Below are 15,980 nucleotides of genomic sequence, written 5' to 3'. Positions count from 1 at the left end.
GACAGGAGGAATCAGGGGGGCACACACGTGACACCAGACCACCTAAACTAACACAGGTCCTCAGATACAAGTTGCTATGCTAAAACCAGACTGTGCACCTTGTATACTGGAAAGCGTTTGGTTACAGGAGCAAAAGAGCATTAAGAGTTACCCTTATTAGAAAGGGTTCATAAACAGGAATAAGGCTCATAACCTTTCCTATAATAAAACACTAGACGGCATGTTTATTCCATTAGCTGTTAATGGATGTCTACAATATTTCATCTGCATCTGTGGAGAAAAGGGGTACAGGAATTAAAAAAAAAAAGTTTAAAAAAGTCCCAGAGTCAGCTTACCTTTTAGGATACAGAGGAATAAAGACATCTTCCTCTACAGATTTCTTCATTCTTAGGACAACCATGTTGATCAAATCCTGTTTAAAGAGAATTATTAATGTGTCCTCACAAGAGAGACTTCATCTTCCATTTATAACAACTTCAATGGTTATTTTGTTCATCTAGAAGTGCAATATGCTATTAGAGCTAAGTACAGTTGCCACTTGTATATAATACACACTGAGATCATGAATATATCAAAAACAGTAGACAAATCACAGCTGTAATTATCTAGAGTTAACCTAGAGGATATTTTTTCTTAAGATGAAGTTACTTCCCTAAGTGAGGGCTTTTTTTGCATGTTAATTTGCAAGGCAGCAGGAAAACTGTATACATTAACAACAAAATAAGTTATCCACATAGGATCTCCATAAAAAGCTGTGGAATTCTATGTGAAAAAAAATCACCATAGCTAGGATAGTATGTGTTTTCAGGCAATGTGCTTTTAGGTGCCATAGGTTGCCACCTACCTTTTTTTTTTTTAAAGCCTTTTAATTAATTTAAAGTTCTGGTTTACTTTACTTTCAGTACGAACAGTATCTTGGCTAAGGTCAGTTGTACCACTTGACTTCAAGGCATGGTTTCAAATCAGCAATGTTTGGAAGGCTCAGGTGGAAGGTATAAACATTTTCTTAAAAATATTTCTTTTCATATTCAGGGCCTAAACATCCGTCCCATTTCACCAGTTTTTAGACTAGGTAAACCTCCAGATTTACATCAGAATAAAACCGCAATCAGGCTGAAGAAGGGCATGTTAGAGTGACTATGTGTATAAAAGTAATTATTAAAAGATTGCTAAGATTATGAAGTAGTCTTTCTCCTAGCCAATTAATTAACCTTTGGGGATTTTCAAGTTTTAAAATTCTGGATCTACTTTATAAATAAAAGCTTAAGGAGTTGACCACTGGAGCATTATTAACATTTAAAGCTCAAATTCTGAAAGATAATTAAACACAAATCTAAATTCTAAACATTTTTATTGCGGTAAAACAAGATTAGATCTATGATCAGATTCTTGGTAGGTACAGGCAGAATTTTTCTAGGAACAAGAGCCAATTTCTGCCTCAAGAGAGTCCCATCTCCAATCACCTTCAATATTGAGAGCATCAGAGAGCTGGAAGTTTAACTGTTAAATCTTTGTAATATAAAGTGACAAAACAAACAAGTAATCAGACCTGAACAACTTCAGGACAGTGTTCTAAGCACCCATAGGAGCATGCACAGAAAGCACACACCGTGGATGAAGCTCTCCCTTCCCCAGTACCACAGGAGCTTTTACCTCTTTTGCTCGACGGCATTCACTTTTGGAAAGGATTTGTTTTTCAAAGATGTTATTGCAAAGCCGTACAAGGTTCTTTGTCTGTGAAGTAGATAAAGGATCCCACACACTCTTTACAAATGCTGAAAAAAAAAAACCAGGAATTTGTGTCATTCACAATTTGCAAGTAGTTACCCGCTCTAGTTTCAAGGCATTACAATGTAACAGAAGTAAATATATAAAAAGCTAAGCCTCTCACAATAATCTTAAAAAGAGGCTACCTTAGCCTCACTCTGTGGAACTATGTAATCACTACATCTTAGAGCACCATTATATAACTAACATTATTTGATAGCTATCGCTTTTATTTAAGGTTTGATTGCCTATCTGCAGTGAACATTTTTCAAAACAATCTTCTATACCTGTGATTTTTGGAAGAATAGTTTTTTCAATCACTCTAGGCAAAACTTCTTGATCAGGATCATCATCCCTTTTTGATTCAGATACATGTCCAGCATCACAGAATTCTTCTACAGCTCTGAACCAGGGCATCTCTTCCAGCTCTGTAAAATTCTGCTAAAAGATCATTCCTGTTAGTTGTTCAGCTGGTCAGGATTGAGAGAAAAGCTCCATCTAATGATATCAGAGGTTCCCACTTAATTTCAGATCCACCCTCATCACTGAATGGGCCAAACCAGCGAATCAGGAAAACTAGATTTAAAGCTAGAATTTACAGGGTGGGATTGTTAAAGCGCCTTCAAAGAACTGAGGAGGAGAAGATGATTCCAATCGCGTGTTTCAATTTCTGAGACCAACACAGTATATTTCTATTAATTTCTAATGCACTGTGCCACGCATAGAAAAAAACCTCATTTTTCATATTAATACATCAACATACAATTTTTGAAGAAAACAAAGTCAGCTGATGCACCTACCTCAAGAGGATTCCAATTTATTAACTGAACTCTGATCAACGGATTTAACAGCTTAGGCAGGCAGAAACTGATATAAGCATCACAGTAAGAGTCAGGAAACTTCTCTTTCCATTCCTGGAATTTCAACAGGATTTTTCTGATGTCACAAAAATCTGCATGTACATCTTCAAAGACTTTCTTACTATCCTCTAAAACGTTATCTATGGATAATATTCATTGGAAATAAAAAGAAACAATCACAGAACTTATTGAGGCATAAGCTGAAGAGTTTATGCATCTATAGGACATAAGAAATATCTATATGATAATCGCATTTGTCATTTATCTTTGACACACCTGACACTGAAACAGGTTTTAAAACCAGCTCCCTGGAAAACCCAGTTTCATAAAAAAAAAAAAATACTGTCAGAAGACCAAAAAGGCAAGTTTCTTCATGGTCTATCCACATATTTACACAACCGCTATGTTTCAGACTTTATACCACAGTGATAAAATTTCAGACATGAAAATCCTTCTGCTGTTATCTGGAGAAAAGGTATTACGCCTTTCCCTGCTCCTCTTCATCCATTCATTCAAGTTAATTAAAACACCAACCTTTAATTCACCCTATCTTCACAAAAGAAATTGATTATACAAAACACTCTGCAGCATTGCATTGAGTACTGTCAGATCACCTTTGGCATAATCTAAAAGAGCTTACTTCTAGTTGAAACAGTCACATGTAATGCCACCACCACATAACTCATACCAAAAGAAATCTACAACCATACACCTATTCTTCCCAAGTCATTCGTCAGAACTGCCTGACTGCATTTCTTTTGCACAGTGTGTGACAAAGAACATGTAAGTCAAATGAAGTATTTTTTCACATTTCCTAAAAAAAAAAAAAATCATTAAAAAATATCAGAAGGAGATTTTGGTTTAGGACATCACAATAAGACTGTCACCAACCTTTGTTCTTCTGGAACTCGGTCACCTCTGTCGGAGTCAGCTCATCATCACTCGACATGCCTTCACGGTGATCAGCTTCTCCTGAACACTCTCTCACTCGCCGTCTGCAAGTCCTGTATTTTGTAATGAACTCAGATGAGTTATCCTCCCCATGTATGCAGGATGAAGCTTAACGAAAAATAATCCGACTTCAAAAAGATGTACTAAAAGCAAGTTGTGAGAGCAACAGCCTAAGGAAGTGCAATCAAGGACCAAGCGCAATTATGACAGAGAAAGGACATAAGAAACCTAAGGACACAGAAGTTGTGGAAGAAGGAGAGGCTTTGGGAACTGACATAAAATAGCTTAGAGCAACGTCTCTGGTTTCCCCTATGAACCATGTAATAACATTCACTTCACCTCATTCCCACTGATGAGGCTAATAACTCATCCCACCTGGAACACTAAACATCTAGCATGGTACTGGCTGCTGTCTCTGACAGTTTTAGTGTACAGGAGACTACTGAGCTCTCAGTCTGGCATCTCCACTCTGGATCACCTGTGCAACAACCCACAAAAACTGTGATAGCACCCAAGTGCCAGTTGGGCTCAAAAAGCTATTGCCATGACACCAAGAATCATAACAAGCTGCAAAATCAATAGCTTGCATCTCTGCCACAGGAAAATGATACATGATATGAAAACTACATGTATAAATAATTTCATACAGTTATTTACATCAACTAGCATAAAGGTTAACTGCTTCAAGTGGAATTTCTTATTGTATCATTTTTCATCCACTAAAATGCCGAAGTTCTTGCCACTTCAAAGTACAGTTATTGAGTTGAGGCACCAATGCAACTGAAAAACTTTCAAAGCTCCCAATAACTTTGGAACAAAAAAAAAAAATCAGTAGCAGTCTCTGAACACTGTAATATCCAAAATGTAGTATCTGGCCTACGCTGATAGCAGGAGAGGGCGTAGATACAGCTTTGCTTCACTCACTGCCACCACGACCACTAGCAGCAACAATACTGCCTGACTTTTTTTGCTATCTATACAATAATACAAAAATATATTTCTGTATAGGGTCATAATTTTATTTATTACAACAGGACAGAAAAAGCTTCTGTCATATAGTTTCGTAAATAGCCTCAATTAAGACTTGTTAATTTATAATAACAAGATCTATTAGCATTCTGTTTCAAATCAACATGAAGAGAATGACATTAAAAAATAGATGGCTTCCAAGTACTTTGAGTTTTGGAAAGCAAGCACATATTTTTTTGTATAATCTCATGTAGTAATCCTACCGGTTTACATTCATCGCCGCATAAGTGACAGAAAGCCAGCGTACAGCACATTTATCAGAGTTAAGCATACATATACATAATACCTACCTTCGATGTTCACACATTTCCAGAAGCTGTGTCTTCTCATCACCTTCCAATCCACCATTAGTTGGTTTGTCACTCCCGCCTATCAGAAGACAGAAACAGCCAAAAATAAAATGGTATGATTTTAAAGTTCCTGTTTTCTCAAACAGGAAACACAGATTCTCCTTCTATCGTTCTTCATTTGGAAAGTAGCCAAAGAAAAATCAAAGCTCCTAATCAAAACTCTAACAGTCTCCAGAGTAACACACAGTAAATACTACTTGTTAACTGCATATAGTCAGATATGGTTGTTCCCTTATAGCAGTTGATGAAAAGGTGAGTTTGATGACATTCCAGTCAATGCTCATTGCTTCCCAATCCTGGGCAAAGAAGTTAGTGGCTTCCACTGTAGGTCCTTAGCAGTGTGACAGGCAAGCACAGGGACCTACCTTTGTTCCGTAGGTCAAAAATGAAACCATGTAATAAATTAGAATAACTTTTGAGGTTCGGTTCCAACATTGTAATGGAAGTTAAAACCCTGATTTACACTATTCAAAGTCATCGCATTTAAATTTCAAGACTAGTCAGCTCCCCGCTGCCTCCTGTTATATAAGTGGTCACTGTGCACCCAGTTACCCCTACTCTGATTCTCGAGTCCCACGGAAGTAGAAGCTAGGAGCATTTTCCAGTTGGGCTACTCATTTGTATCACTATTAGCTAGCCGATATGTGCACAACATGCCAAAAAGAAAAAAGTGTACCACTTCCAAAGTATTATCACAGAAAAAAACCCCAGCCTTTCCACTATATTAAATACAACTAGGAACATAAAAAGCAATTAAAAGTGCTGTTAAATATTCAAGTACAGTCTCATTTGTAACGAGCTGGAAGGAAAATCATTTTAATGGCAACTATTGCAGCACTACCCTTTTCTTCTTAACACCTGCTGTCAGTCTACTACACAATTTTACAAAATCATACAGGCTGCTAGCTTTCTCTAATCAGCAGTTTATCCTGTGTAGTGAGAAGACTGAACCCATGTGATTAGTAGTTACCAGAAACCGGTGCATCTGGCCTCCATCTGTTCCCAGCAGCTCCATGCATATTGTTCTTAGTTTTGCCTAAACAGTTTTAAAGGGTTTGGAGGTTTGGGTTGTTCTTTTTAAACAGCAGCAGCTAAAGATTCATATGGCATATAAACAACGTATCGGTGTGGAAAGAATGAGAAAATTGTAATAATTTTTCCTACAGTGACTGAAAAACACCGTTTTGTTTTAGATAAAACGCTTACGCAAAATGGCTTCTTCACGTCCTTCCCTTCACACGTCACCTCCTAGTTTGAAATCTCCATTCTGAGCACACACACAGCCTTGAAGGCACTCTCATGTAAAAGGGCTGTTGCCAACTAAACACACTGCTTTTTCACGTATTCACAGAATCGCACAATAAGTCAGCTTTCTCTGAGTTAAGACCTACTAGAAAACTCACTCAGTTTTTCTTTTTAAATATTGATGGGAAATTGCTGAGTTGAATAACTAAAATTTGATAAAGTACTTGGTCATGTTATGTTTACTATTAAACCAGAGAAAAATAGTATCATGGGCTTTACTGAGGTAAGGATTTCAATTGAGGTATGGTAGAGCACACCTACTGACAATGGGAAGGGGAAAGGAGATCAAAGATGAAAATTAAAAACTTCATCCAAAAAGTAACTGCATATTTCTGCTCAAAGAGTGAATGTTTCAATAAGAAAATAAGTTCTAACTTCATACTAACTTGTCAGATGCTGAATATAAGCAGATTCGTTTTTCAGCTCGTCTTGCCTTCGCTTCAATACTCTCATGGCTCGTTGCTGAAGAAGTACATGTACAGCCAATTCTAGATCATTAATGTATTTCAGCTGAAATATAGTAAACAGTAATCAGGGTTTCAATTAATTAAAATCCCAAAAGAATGAACAAAACCCAGTTTCCACAGGTTTTCAATATAGCCGTGAAATTAGAACCAAAGTATCATAGATTGAAAACTAAATTCCTGGTCATTGGAGTTTTTCAGGCTTTTTCGTAAGGCTGAAAACCACAAACTAAATGCCAGTTGTTCATCGCAGAACTACCTAAGACTTCAATCAAAAGGGTTCAACAGGACACTATTGGTGCACTTCAGTTTGCTTCCAGTTTGCTTTTGAGCAACTAGCCATTAATGTACTCATTAACTAACATTTGTTCTCTTTAAAGTTACATAAAGAAATTCACAATTGCAATGCAATTAAGTGACATAAATTAGATTTGATAGCACCATCTATAGAGGACAACAGCAGTTTACTTTCACCGAGGCCAAACTTTAGGTGGCTCCTCCCTTCTCCCAGTCTTCATCTTTTTAAATACACAAGGTTTGCAGTTCAAGAAACAGATGCAGCCAATATCTTAGACAAATTCTCAGAGAGCTCTGCTAACTCAATCTCAACGCAAACCTAACACGAAATCCTTACTCCCTCTATTCTGTAATCCTGAGTAAAGACATTTTGAGAGATCCCAAAAGTGAATTTAAGTGCCACCTCTCATTCACCTTCAGCGCACTCTGGTTAATAGACCTGCAGAAAACTCCCTCCAATAACATTTTGTTTTCATCCAACAGAATCTAGGTGAGATCACAGCTCAAGTCAGTATACCTATACTAGCTTAATCATCGCTGCAGGTGAGGGTTGATTTGTTTTCCCTATATTTTGTTTCCTGTAACATTAAATTTTCTGATACTGATTTTTAACTGAGTGCTGTCCCTCAATTTCCAAACAAAACCCCTCATCTTTTGTTGACAGAATGAACCTCTATCATAAAAAAGAAAAAGAGGAAAATATACATACTTTTTCATTCAAACAGTTTATCAAATTTTCTACATATGTTTTCATGGCCCTGTAGAACTTGTAATTCAGAGCCGCCTCTGAAGACTTCTCTAACTCCTGGACAGTCATCTTTGAACTTTCAATGTCCTCCATATATTTTTCATACTCCCTCTGGTGGGCACGGTGCACATCCTGTAATGACGTTATCCTAAAAAAGAGACACCCAACTCAAACTATTGCCAAGTTAACAGTTGATAAATTCCAAAACATTTTTCCCATTATAATCACATACAAAATATTTGCCTATGCTAATAACAGTACTTGCATTTGAGCTAAGAAGCATTGAAAGATTTATCCATGCCAACATTTGCAGAAGCATGGGGTACAGACAAGCATCATGCTTTAGAAACTCAAACGTCACTTGGTGGTGCTAGTTTTGAAAGCACCACTGGCATTTTACCTATACTCCTCAGTACACCACGCTTCCCAAAACCATAAAAAGCCAAATTTTGTGGTATCACGTTAAATGGATTCTACCCATCATAATCTGGGGAAAACTACAGCCCATGTCAGACTGTCCATCCTGATTTAATGTAAGTTGCATGGAGAGCACTACCTATAAGCATTCACCATGTGCTCACTACTAAATACAAACCAACTGAGGACTCTTGCTGCTAGTAGGTGATGAAACCCAGGAACCTCTGTCTACAGCTGTCATTAAATATTAGATAGGTAGCACAGGAACTTTTACATATATAACAACTCTGCTTCCTCTTCCCTCCTTACGTATCCCAAGCGACTGCTCAGCTTGAGCAAGCCTGCTACAGAACCAAGAAACAGACCGTAACTTATTTCACTTCCCTGAAGCGGTGAACACTTTTCAACGAAAATAATTGAACTAAGCTATCGTTCTCTACTGTGCTACAAGTTAAAAAAAAACAATCATGCTATTTCAGTATTTATCATGTTAAACACACCTATGAAGTTTACATCAAATAGGTTCCCCCTCCCTTTCTTGCTATTTTCCGAATACGCTTCCCGCTCTTGATAGCCTTATTGTCACTTTTCTTATTTGATTCTGCACCTAAATTCCTACTTCATTTAACTCATTCCTTTCAGGTGATTATGGCAAAGAAAGCATACAATTCCACAAAAATATTTAGTCCAATTTAGCTGCAATTCTTTGCAAGCCAGTGAATGATGATGTGTACAAAGCAAAGCATATACAGAGAGAGCTCAGTGCAAGTCTGTAGTCCATATTTATATTTCAGCTGTATAACATCACTCGTCTAAACTTATCCGAACAGCTGCTTCCCGGTGCTCTGAGAGATGACAGGGGATGGCTTACCTTAGGATGCCTGACCCCAGCTGTTCTTCTCACACACCCTCTTGGAGGTTCCCACCTCCATCCCGGGACACTTCAGCTGCCCGTACAGAAGCTGAACCACTAAAGACAAGTCACAGCCTGGCATGTGACTAAAGAAAAAAAATCAAGGCAGGCTCTAGTTTGCCTAAACAGGCTGTAGAGAATTTACTGCTGCTTTAGGAAATACTGAGCTATTTTTTATTTTTGCAGCTGGAATAAGAACCACCATAAGAGGGCTAGGATTGCCAGCTCCATCTGCCTTGGTTGAAGTTTCGCTTGCTGGGCGAACATAACATTGAACCAGTGTTCCTGTCAAAAACTACCAGCAAGCATAAAAAGCTACTGCCATTTAAATGGACTTACTCTCTAAAGTTCTAGTTGATAAAACACTCTTGAAAAGTCCAAATGCTCCCCCTACAACAAAGCATTGCCACTTAAAGTTAAAAATTTTTAGTACTCTACTGGACATCGTAACAGGCATATTACACATCAAATAACCCCAAAATCCTCCAATACTCTGGAAAAAGAATAAGACTTCAAAGCTGTCATCTCTCATCTGTGGCAAAAACTCAGACAACTCAAAAGCGAAGCTCATAAGAGCAGGATTTACCTTTCGGTCAGTCGCTTCTTCACAATTTCCAAGTTCACAGGTGGTAGAGAAACAGAGGGATCAAACTTTGGTTTAGCTGGCTGAGATTTACGCAGGGAAGCATCATCATAAGTTTCCTACAAGAATTTTAAGTGTTATTTTTTAATACACCATTTACACAAATTTTCCCCCTGCAGCTCTGTAGATCAACAAGATATATCATTTGAATACACAAGGCATATGATATAAAGACACATATTTCATTCATCAAATTAACTACAGAAAACGTTGTATAGTAAAGTATAACACAAAAGCAAAGGAAACAACATATAAAAAACCTGCATATATATGTTGTATAAAAGCATATAGTGCATAAACATATAAACAGCACAAAGTAATTGACGATTTAGGGTACACTTAAGTTGCTGCCTTGGTCTGGAAACATTAATAGCTTTCAATAATGCATACTGACAGCTGAGACTTCACTAGTATTAAGATGCTAAATATAAAATGTAGAAATAAACTACAGCCAAGTGGTGATGATAGTATCTGATTTTACTCATATCTTGCTTTTTTTAGAACTATTTAAATGTATTTATGACAAATTATTTGCCATCTGTTAGTCAATTAATATTCTGTTTTCTCATAGTAAACTTTCCGATTTCCTCCCCCCCATAAATACAAATGCTACCTTCTGACAAAGCTAGTGGCCAAAAGACAGATTTTTTTCATTCTGACAACTCAGCTTAACTGCAATTACAAATAAAAAAAGATTCCACTGAATTTTAGCTTATAAATTAAGACACTTTGCATTCTAAAACAGTAGAAGTTTGTATATTAAAATCCAGCCAAAACACAATCAGCTGAAGCAATCAAGTCCATGACTAACAAGGTCTGCTACTAAAAATTGTTGCAGCTTTCTGGAAAACTGTTAAATTCTGCTGTTCAGGAAACCAGTAGAGTGTGAGGACCTAAGGACACCAATCATACTGGATCTGAAATTCAGCAGCAGAAAGATGTAACTTTCTCCCAGTCCTCTAACTACTTCCATTTAACAGGCAGAAATTTCTACAGTTGTCTATTCCAAAATAAAGAACTGGTTATTCAGATTTTCCTAGCCTGATCCAGAGTAGGTGATTCAAGCCAGAAACAAAATCTTCCAGCTCATCAAAAGATACACAGTTTATTTTTGCCAATTATTTACCTGAAAAAGAGAGACAGAATCTGCTGACCTGTGAAGAGAGCTCTGATTGCCACCCATCAGAAATTTAGGTTAATAGAAGAATAATTTTTGGCTTTGACATTTTGACATTTGTAGTATTTGCATACTCTTGCTTTCAAGATCCCTTGCACGGCAGCAAAAAAAAGTCAGTGTTCAGAATTTTATTCTCTGCTTTTCACAGTCTTCCATCACATACGGGTAGACAACAATACCCCGCTTCTGAACAGCCAGACACAGATTACAGATTTTCATTATCATCTTCCCCTATTTCCAATTGCCTTTTCTCTGAAGAATTAGGGTGTAACTTCCTAAAAACCTTCCTAATGAGAGGGGACGGAGGAGATATGACAGTACTCCAGAACAAGCTCTCTTGCCAATGAGCAAAAAGCATCTTCCAATGGTTAGGAAAGGATGTGTCACCTGGGAGAGTTTAACGGCTTTCTTTATTTGCTGTTCTTCCCACTTAATTTGCGCTTCATCTTCACTCGACTCATTACTCACAGACACTGGAAGTGAAAATAATTAATCATTAAATGTAACTGCATCCTTTATCTATTTTTCCCCTCCCATGTTCTCCTCCCTCTAAAGCAACAATGGTTCTCCCAACCATTACTGGTAAGTGATACACACAAAAACCAGCAGATTCAAAAACCGTAGATGGAGGACTTCCAAACTGAACGGGAAGGAAGGCTTGGAAATGGCTAGTGGGACTTGTAGAATTCACACCAATATTAATTTCCCCAACATACTGTCTCTCAGACAACTACTACTGCAGTACGAGGAGCACAAACATCTCATTTTTCTGTCTCAAAGCAAAGCTGTGTATAATACATATAAATAAGAGTATAAGTACAGTTAGAATATAACACAGTGACATTATACACAGCAAATCCTGGAGTGCTCTAAAATGTATGTTCTACTATAGATACAAAAATATCTCTTTAGCATCAATTAGAATTGCAGAATCAGCTCATGGCTACACATTCTTTATAACCCTTATTTAAAAAATACAGAAAACCAGTCTACAACTCTGGTAAACCAGTGCTTCATAAACAAAACTGTAAGTAGCTGTAAGAGGAAAAAAAGCAATGGAAAAGCCACATGTGCTTTGCATGCAACAGGTTTGTTTACTTCTGAAGAGCTGGGTTGTTGCATCTTGTTTTCCCTTCTCAAGAACAGCCATAACATCAATGCAGGGAGAGCACTGGGAAGACCGGACCAGAAGCAGGAGGCAGGATTTAGAAAACTTCAGTCGGACAGTTTGTCTTACACCACAGCAACTTTATTCACATTAAATGCTGTGCCTCCTACAAGGCAATTTTCTGCAGTCAACAAGGCCAAAAATCATTTTTTAAATGTTTCTCAAAGCATCCTGCATCACCACATTAGAGAGACCTAAACCAGATTAATGTCCCATCTAAACATCAAGCACCAGCTGTACAGCCTTTTGCCAAGACCCCTGAGGAGCAAAGCTTTGCACTGCGCTCACTCTTTACTGGGCAAGTCCCACATTCTTCCAACTTCTACATCAGTAAAACAGAGCCACAACCACTGTGAGAAATGGTACAAACTCAGGCACAAACTCACCCATGTGTTCAGTCATCCTCTGCCGAAGAGTTCTCATTTTAGGAACAAAATTGAGATTCTTCATATCAGACTCATCTTCACTCTCTAAATCACTGCTTGCTCTTCTCCGAGAGACGTGATGACTGTTTGAAACATCCAGTGGAAGATAATCAGCCCGTGTCCTGGCTAAGTGACGTTTCCTCCGAGCAGCATCAATACAAGCTGCACTGGGGATACTACCTGCATTGAACAGAAAGAAAATCTAAGCAAAAGATTAAAGGCAACACTCTGTATCACTCCTTGTATCAATAATTACCACTGTTCAGGATCACCGTACAATTCTGAATACAGGACACAAAGTATTTTTCTGTTAAGCTTACCATGTTGAATATAAAAAGAGGAAAAGCATCCTTAAAAAGTGGCTCTCGGTCCAAAAACAAAGTTCAGACTTTTTTCTTTTAAATAAATTGTCATTGGCCTGTCCTCCTTTTTTCCATCTCTCCAAAAGACATGGGTTACTAAACTTAATGAGTTTACAAAGGAATCCAAAGTTTACAAATCAGACAGCACAAATGAGCTTAAATTTTCATCTCATGAAGGCAATTATGCATTGTTAACCAGGATGTTTTTTGCTACCTTTCTTTCAAAACCAACAATCATAATTTCTGATCCATTTCCAAAATTAACACAGAAATACAACAAACATCTGCAACCAAAAATACTGGAGAACTGTCACTATTCTTTCAGAAGGGTAGCCCCGACTCAGCACAAACAAGATGCCTACACCTTACAGGATTTAATCCGAGTGGGATGCATCTCACCTCTCGTCACATACTTCAAACAATATTGTAAAATAACTTCCTTAAAAAAAAAAAAAAAACACCAAAAAAAGGAAACTAACCTGGTGATAAATCCTTCCTCTTCTGTGGAGAGCTGGATTCATTTTCAGAGTCTGAGCTGTTGTAGTCCTCACTTAGTGAAGAATAACTTTCATCCTCCTTCTCCTCCTCTTCACGAGTGCCTTTGGTGTTGCCAGTTCTAGGCTCCAACTGACAGATTTCTGTTGGGGGGGGGGGGGGGGGGGGGGGGGGAGTAAGAGTCATGATTTCAGCTTCAGCTGCTGGAAGCTGATGCACCATAACTGGTTACCAGTAACCATTTACACCTTGCTGCAGCAAAGACTGGTCACTTATCTATCGCCACCTGTTCTCATCAAAACACGTCAAATCTTCCGACACTCCAAGATAGTCATTTACAAGCCAGTTCTTGTCTCGCATCAAAGCATCCGTGATAGTCCTAGACTAATATGCCCTTCCGAGACACAGAGCACGCTTTCATGCACAAAAGCAATGATATCAGCTCCTAGATGACAACTGATTCATATCCTGATAGCTCACAGCAGTTTGGATTCATCTCCCTGCACTTTATAAACTGTATTTAGAAAGTGCTTTTTTTTTTTTTCTTTTTAGCATTAACAACAAGGGAGTCCTTATTTAAACTATAAAGATTTATGTATGTCTGTCTTGTCTCCAATTATCTTTGAATTCTTTAAAAACATTCATTTCTTTTCATCTGCTGCTGCATCTTCAGTAAATCATCAGATTACTGAACAACAGAATGTGTCACTTTTTATAAGAGTATGAAGTATAGTTTTATATGAAGTTACTAAGAAAATTTACCATCTCATCTGAATCACAATCTCCAAGGGAATTATTTCTCAATCTGATTTTTTTTATCTAACAGTAGCAATTAGGGTATATCTGTGAATTGACAGAGGTGTCAAAAGGGGAAGAGAGGGGAACAGAACTTTTAGACACTTGTTTGTAAAACACACAAGCCCCAAATATCCCAATAGGAAACTTACTATAATTCATTGAGACTAGGAATACTACCAGAACAATCAAGGCTATCGACTGTATTCACCTAAAATATTCAAACACTGTAATAGTACACAGTTTAATAACACAAAGTTTAAGGTTTACATTAAGTTTTATCAAACAAAATCCTACTAAGCTCACATTTTCTCTCAATTAAAATACTCAGATCAAACTGCAATCTGACAGCAATAAGCAGTGCATAGTTGCCACACAGTTTCAAAGATACAATGCTGAGGTATAAATTTATCAGAAATTTATAATAAACTCCGCTGTACTACAGGGGCTCTGCATAACCAGGTCTTCTCAAGAACAGCCTCCAAGTTCTGATACTGTTTTATCAAGGTCATATGGAAAATAACTTCAGCACAAATCGATTAAAACTATAAACCTGTAAAGTGGCATTATAAGTATAATCCTGGGTTCAATTAACAAGTGAAGAACACCTAAGAGCAGTCTTTGTACATCACTCTCCACCTACTGATTTTGTAATATATTTTCATATAAATATCCTGTAAAATATTTAACTGAAAAAAGTACTTACTTTTGCTTTCTTCAATTTCTGTCTGTGCAGGCAGCAGGCTTTCCTTCTTTGGAATTCTAAAGGTTACTTCATTGAAGGACGGTTTTTTAATTTTAAAAAATTGTTCATCACCTAGCCAGATAAAACAAAACGATCCTGAGTAACATTAACAAAGCAAGCAGTATATGTACACACACATATATATATATATAAAAGTACAAGTCATCTCTATGTGTGCCCAGCATATTTTTTAAGTTCTAGCTGCATTAAAACTAACTATTTCTATGGCTTAATCACTTGAGATCCACCACCTCTTAATTTAAACCTGTGGAGCTCAGCCTCCTCATTACAGCAACGCCGTAGTGCTGGACTGTACTGTTTCTGTGCAGCCTGTGCCCATCAGAGCGACTCCTGCCAGCTGCCCTGACCCCTCTTGTGTCATCAGCCACAAAAGCACCCGCCCCCAGGACCCCATGAGACATGCAAGTTTCGGTTACTGAAGCTTGTTCATCATTAACTGCGATCGCCACGGAATCACGCGCCATCTTCTTGCTTCCCCCGGCTTTCTCCAGCTCCAAGCAGCTTTCAGAAGCTCCCCAGCAGGAGCACACGGCCGTTTCTCACCTCCGAAGTGCCTTTACCCGCCTTTCTCCGGCGGACCCTCACCACAGCCCCGCCCCGAACAGCAGCACGCCCCAGCCCGGCTGCTCCGCCCGGCGGGACGCCGCCGAACCCTTACCGTCCCGCTCCTCCTCGCTACCGAAGCTCAGCAGCCCCCTTCCCCCCCGCGCCGGCCCGGTTCCGGCGGGGCGCGGCCCTCGGCCCGTCGCCGCCTTTCCACTCTCCTCCCGGCTCCCGGGGCTGCCCGCCGGCTCCTCTGCGGTCAGCGGCCCCTCCGCTGCGGCGGCGCTGGTCCCGTCGGGGGACGCGGCGGCGCTGCCGGGGTTCTCCTCGCCTTCCTCAGCCTCCGCTTCCCGCTCGGAGCCGGAGCTGGAGCCGGAGCTGGAGCCGGGAGCTGGCGGCGGCGGGGCGGCGGGCGGCTCCGGCTCCTCCTCGCTGCTGCCGCTGGAGGCCGCGCGCCGCCGGCCGCGGAAGTTACGCGGGGGACGCCGGAACATGGCGACCGGCG

General features: G+C 39.1%; 1 protein-coding gene across 5 annotated transcripts in view; it reads right to left on the bottom strand.

Moving 5' to 3' along the window:
- The window catches only part of GCFC2 (GC-rich sequence DNA-binding factor 2), a 21,959-nt gene extending 5,979 nt beyond the window's left edge, over window positions 1–15,980 (bottom strand). For 3 of the 5 annotated variants that reach the window (XR_014227559.1, XM_082305725.1, XM_082305727.1), the window contains exons 1-14: window positions 15,591–15,980; window positions 14,873–14,983; window positions 13,356–13,514; window positions 12,476–12,694; window positions 11,309–11,394; window positions 9,688–9,803; window positions 7,733–7,919; window positions 6,649–6,772; window positions 4,898–4,976; window positions 3,519–3,631; window positions 2,568–2,767; window positions 2,055–2,208; window positions 1,654–1,775; window positions 336–412 (exon numbers count right to left, since the gene is read on the bottom strand). Coding sequence is in view for 4 of the 5 variants with exons in the window: in XM_082305725.1 (XP_082161851.1) it covers window positions 336–412; window positions 1,654–1,775; window positions 2,055–2,208; window positions 2,568–2,767; window positions 3,519–3,631; window positions 4,898–4,976; window positions 6,649–6,772; window positions 7,733–7,919; window positions 9,688–9,803; window positions 11,309–11,394; window positions 12,476–12,694; window positions 13,356–13,514; window positions 14,873–14,983; window positions 15,591–15,969 (2,126 nt within the window). In the remaining variant the exon portion in view is untranslated. The remainder of the gene's footprint in view (window positions 1–335; window positions 413–1,653; window positions 1,776–2,054; window positions 2,209–2,567; window positions 2,768–3,518; window positions 3,632–4,897; window positions 4,977–6,648; window positions 6,773–7,732; window positions 7,920–9,687; window positions 9,804–11,308; window positions 11,395–12,475; window positions 12,695–13,355; window positions 13,515–14,872; window positions 14,984–15,590) is intronic. The other 2 variants (XM_082305726.1, XM_082305728.1) reach the window with 1 other exon arrangement.

This window comes from Platalea leucorodia (assembly GCF_965183815.1).
Source record: "Platalea leucorodia genome assembly, chromosome: 3".
NCBI classification, from domain to species: domain Eukaryota; kingdom Metazoa; phylum Chordata; class Aves; order Pelecaniformes; family Threskiornithidae; genus Platalea; species Platalea leucorodia.
This window is presented reverse-complemented; position numbering and strand designations above follow the sequence as displayed.